Here is a 5,173-nt window from a genome sequence, read left to right on the forward strand (position 1 = left end):
CTGTTCTAGTTCTGTTCTAGTTCTGTTCTAGTTCTGTTCTAGTTCTGTTCTAGTTCTGTTCTAGTTCTGTTCTAGTTCTGTTCTAGTTCTGTTCTAGTTCTTTTATAGATCTGTTATATTTTTTTAATTTATGCATTTAACCGGAAAGATATTTTCTGATTTTATATACATAAGTATAAATATTATGTTAATAAACACTTATCAATTCTATTTTTAACTACAATTGATTTATTTATGTTATTATTTTTTATTTTTGCAATTAAATTACACATGTTTACTTGTTATTATGTAAATATGTATAAATATGTATGTAAAAACAACTTCAAATAAATCCAGTCAAGAAAACACTATTTACCTATAAATATTTATTTATTTAAAAATCTACGAAATGCAAATCAAGATAATTACAAGTATTTGTATATTTTCAAATGTAAATGATTTATAACAAAAATCTGTTTATTAACAAGTAATAACTTTAAACTAGCTTATTTATTTAAAAGAAATACATTATAAGAAATTTAAATATTGCAAAGAAATTAAATAAATAAAATTGCTAATCAAAGAATATATGAGGGGTTTTAGAGTAATATAATAAGTAAAATTATTTTGATTTTTATACCCTCGACCACCATCAGTGGTGATAGAGGGTATATATAACTTTGTCATTCCGTGTGTAACACCAAGAAATATTCATCTGAGACCCAACAAAGTATATATATTCTTGGTCCTTATGAAATTCTGAGTCGATTTAGCTATGTCCATCTGTCCGTCTGTCTGCCTAAAACACGCTCACGTTAAAACTAAGCCAAGGACATCAACCAAATCAAAATCAAATCGGTTCACATCGGGAAAAGTTATGAATCAAAATTTGAAACAACCTCGAAAAAATAAGCATTTTTTACACATTCTGATGTAATTTTCTCGAAACTATGCAAGATAATTCCATAAAAATCGGCATAAATCGTTTCCGCACAAAAGCTTAATATCTGTGGAAAATCGCTAGAATCGGTCCAAAATTTCATATACCTCCCATACAAAAATACATATTCCCGGAAATTTGGTTTTTTGTTAATAACTTCCGTCGTTATGTCGATATCTTCACAAAATTTTAAAAATTAAAATTTTATGATAATAGAATTTATTCAGAGGAAAAATTTTTTGGATGGGTCCATAATTGGTCATAACTCCCATACAAGGTCCCCTCCCGAAAATCACTTAAACGTGCATAACTCATTACTAAATTAAGATATCGATATAAAATTTGGTACAAGTATTGCCCTTATATACAGAAATATTACAGTGAAAGCTTTTTTGGATCGGTCCATAATTGGTCATAGCTCCCATACAAGGTCCCCTCCCGAAAATCACTTAAACGCGCATAACTCATTAGTAAATTAAGATATCGATATAAAATTTGGTACAAGTATTGCTCTTATATATTGAAATATAACCATGGAAGTTTATTTGGATCGGTCCATATTTGGTCATAGCTCCCATACAAGGTCCCCTCCCGAAAATCACTTAAACGCGCATAACTCATTACTATATTAAGATATCGATATAAAATTTGGTACAAGTATTACTTTTATATATTGAAATATAACCACGGAAGTTTCTTTGGATCGGTACATATTTGGTCATAGCTCCCATACAAAGTCCCTTCCCGAAAATCACTTAAACTCGCATAACTCATTACTAAATCAAGATATTGATATAAAATTTGGTACATGTATTGCTCTTATATACAAAAATATTACAATGAAAGCTTTTTTGGATCGGTCCATAATTGGTCATAGCTCCCATACAAGGTCCCCTTCCGAAAATCACTTAAACTCGCATATCTCATTACTAAATCAAGATATCGATATAAAATTTGGTACAAGTATTGCTCTTATATACAGAAGTATTACAATGAAAGCTTTTTTGGATCGGTCCAAAATTGGTCATAGCTCACATACAAGGTCCCTTCCGAAAATCAGGTCCCTCCCAAAAATCATTACTAAATTAAGATATCGATATATAGTTTGGTACAGGTATTACTTATTACCAAATTAAGCTATTGATACATAATTTGGCAATTTTTGTATAAAAAATTCTATTTCTCCTAGACTAGGTCCAGCCCCTAAAAGCGATTTAACCGTATTTAAAGAGCATTATCAATTTGTGTTGAACAAAATTTTGTGTAGAACAAAATTATATATGTATTTGTATTTTGAAAATCTATAAATCTTTCACACACATACAAACATACAAATTACTAAATTTATAAGGTTGAATAAATCTTGGAATTATAATAGATTTAACTTTTGGGATTTTTTCTATTAAAGACATGAGAAAACTTATTTCTACAAATATTTGATCAATTAGAAAAGTAATAACATAGAAGTAGCTGGTGGAGGGTATTTAAGATTCGGCACAGCCGAATATAACACTCTAACTTGTTTTTTTTTTAATTATACATTTTTTATAGTTTTTCTTTATTTTTACGTTTGTGGCTTAAAGAGTTATCCAAAATCATGAGTAAATAAATTTCTAAACTATTCCCTGTATCATTTACCTTTTTGTATTCGGAAATATGTACATTATACAACTGCAATTATACTTGATGTTTTCTGTTTCGATTTTTTTTTAATTTTTAATGAATTTTATTCTGTTTTTAAAGACCAACCATTCATCTCTGGTTGTTTGGTTGAGTAATGTAACCCATCAATTATAATTAAAAGCAATTGTATGCATCACACTTTTCAAATGCACGTGGTCGAACAATAGTATATTCAGATCCAGCAACTGCTACTTCTTCTCTTCTTCTGCCAACCGCTTCGTTTGAAACAATCAAAGAGTAATTAACTCTCTTATTCTTTGTTTTATTACATTTTTTCTCCCTATTGAATATAGTACAATACATATAACCACAACCTTTTTCACTACTTTTTATCCCTTCTCACATTTTTCTATTCTATTTTATACATATTTTACAGACAATCATACGCGAAATGAATCGTTTGGGCATGATGGTGGATTTGTCACACGTTTCGACGGGTACAATGCGTGATGCTTTGGAAGTTAGTGAGGCACCTGTGATATTCTCTCATTCTTCCGCCTATGAATTGTGCAATTCAAGCCGTAATGTACAGGATGACATGTTACAATCGCTGGCCAAGAATGGTGGCATTATTATGGTTAATTTCTATTCGAGATTTCTTTCTTGTAGTGAAAACTCAACCGTACATGATGCAGTGGGTAAGTAATGAAAATAAAGAAATAAAAGTCATTAAATTGCGAAATTCTTGTGATGACAATGATGGCACTATGCCCGCGTTGGTCTGATATGTGTGAACGTATATAGGGCATGCAACTAATTTTGAAACGTTAATGGCTTCAAATCAATATGTCAAATAAAAGAACGACCTATTAAAAAAAGCAATGTGAAAATGTGTGGTTATCACATGAAATCGGATGGAATTTTAAAAGTTTAAAAAAATTATAGACTAGACTATAGACTAGACTATAGACTAGACTATAGACTAGACTATAGACTAGACTATAGACTAGACTTAGACTAGACTATAGACTAGACTATAGACTAGACTTAGACTAGACTATAGACTAGACTATAGACTAGACTATAGACTAGACTATAGACTAGACTATAGACTAGACTATAGACTAGATTATAGACTAGACTAAAGACTAGACTATAGACTAGACTATAGACTAGATTATAGACTAGACTATAGATTAGACTATAAACTAGGCTATAGACTAAACTATAGACTAGACTATAGACTAGACTATATACTAGACTATAGAATAGACTATAGACTAGACTGTAGACTAGACTAAAGACTAGACTAAAGACTAGACTATAGACTAGACTATAGACTAGACTAAAATCTAATCTGTAGTCTAATCTATAGACTGAATTAGGACTAGAACTGAACTAGAACTAAACTAGAACTGAATTTGGCCTACCTAGGCCAATGAACTGCGTTACAGTTGTCCTTTGGAAATAATTCTTATATTTGAAAAATTATAATTTAATCTCGAATACACAGTTTTATGTGTAGTTACTATAAATTTTAAATAATATATTATAACTAAGTTAAAATCAATTACTTCCAATTTATTTTTTACAAAAGTTCTCTTCACTTCTTTTGTACAAAAAAAGTCTTAAAACAATCATGTCAATTAATATTTAGTTGTCTTGTCAAATCTCACAATTATATGTTCGCAACGAATGAATAGCTTAATAACGATATCCGTTTTAGTATAATACAAACTAATTTTATATATTCTCTTTAAAATTTTCTATTTTTATGTCACGCCAACGAAAAAAAATGGAAATGGTACATTGAACTTCATTTAATTTTTCAACCAATTTTCTTATGAATAATCTTCAAAACAAAAAAATATTCAATTGCATTATGCAAATTTTCATGTTGCTGATTCATCTTGAACGCATAACAATCATCTCACTGCAACGTTGCTGATGATATTAAATAATGCTGTTAATGCTGCTGCAACTATGACTGCTGCTTTTGCTGATTGGTTACGCTGGACTGACACTTGCGTTGCCTATTTGGCTTGATGCTATACTTATTCCTACTGTGACAATGTTGTTCGGTGATGTTGTTGGTGTGATGCATATTCCTGGCAATTTATGGGATTGCATGGTTGGTGGGTGGGTGAATGGAATATTTATTTCTTGGTTTATTAAACATCATTGCCATCGACGCAGCTCATATAAATCACATTAAGCGTGTCGCTGGCATTGATCATGTGGGCCTGGGTGCTGGATACGATGGAATCAATTTGTAAGTAAATGAAATTTATTTATACTTATACTAGCATAAGCGCACATACATACAATTGTATATTATCCAAGTACTAACTCCTGTATTCTCATTTAAATTTTATATCTGCAATCATTACGAAGTCCCCAATGCACTAACAGTCATAGAGACAGACACTCAGACATTCAGAGATCTTTATCTGCAGACTATATAATATACAATTTTTGGTGTTTTTTTACTTTTTCACATTTTTAAGTGATTTCATTTTCTGTTTTATCATTCACTTTTAATGGTCTATAATAAATAACGTTGAGAAATCAAATCGATTTCCCATGACATTTCATTTTAAAAAATATTTTAATTGTTGATAATATTTAATT

At 30.0% G+C, this 5,173-nt stretch overlaps 1 protein-coding gene across 1 annotated transcript in view; it reads left to right on the top strand.

Moving 5' to 3' along the window:
• LOC124419541 (dipeptidase 1-like) overlaps positions 1-4,878 on the top strand; it is a 20,632-nt gene extending 15,754 nt beyond the window's left edge. Inside the window, exons 2-3 of the mRNA XM_046949477.1 lie at positions 2,979-3,240; positions 4,739-4,878. Of these exons, the coding sequence (XP_046805433.1) occupies positions 2,979-3,240; positions 4,739-4,818 (342 nt within the window). The 3' untranslated portion in view covers positions 4,819-4,878. The remainder of the gene's footprint in view (positions 1-2,978; positions 3,241-4,738) is intronic.
• The last annotated feature ends 295 nt before the right edge of the window (positions 4,879-5,173 follow it).

The sequence above is a fragment of the Lucilia cuprina genome, chromosome 2 (genome assembly GCF_022045245.1).
Source record: "Lucilia cuprina isolate Lc7/37 chromosome 2, ASM2204524v1, whole genome shotgun sequence".
Classification (NCBI taxonomy): Eukaryota; Metazoa; Arthropoda; class Insecta; order Diptera; family Calliphoridae; genus Lucilia; species Lucilia cuprina.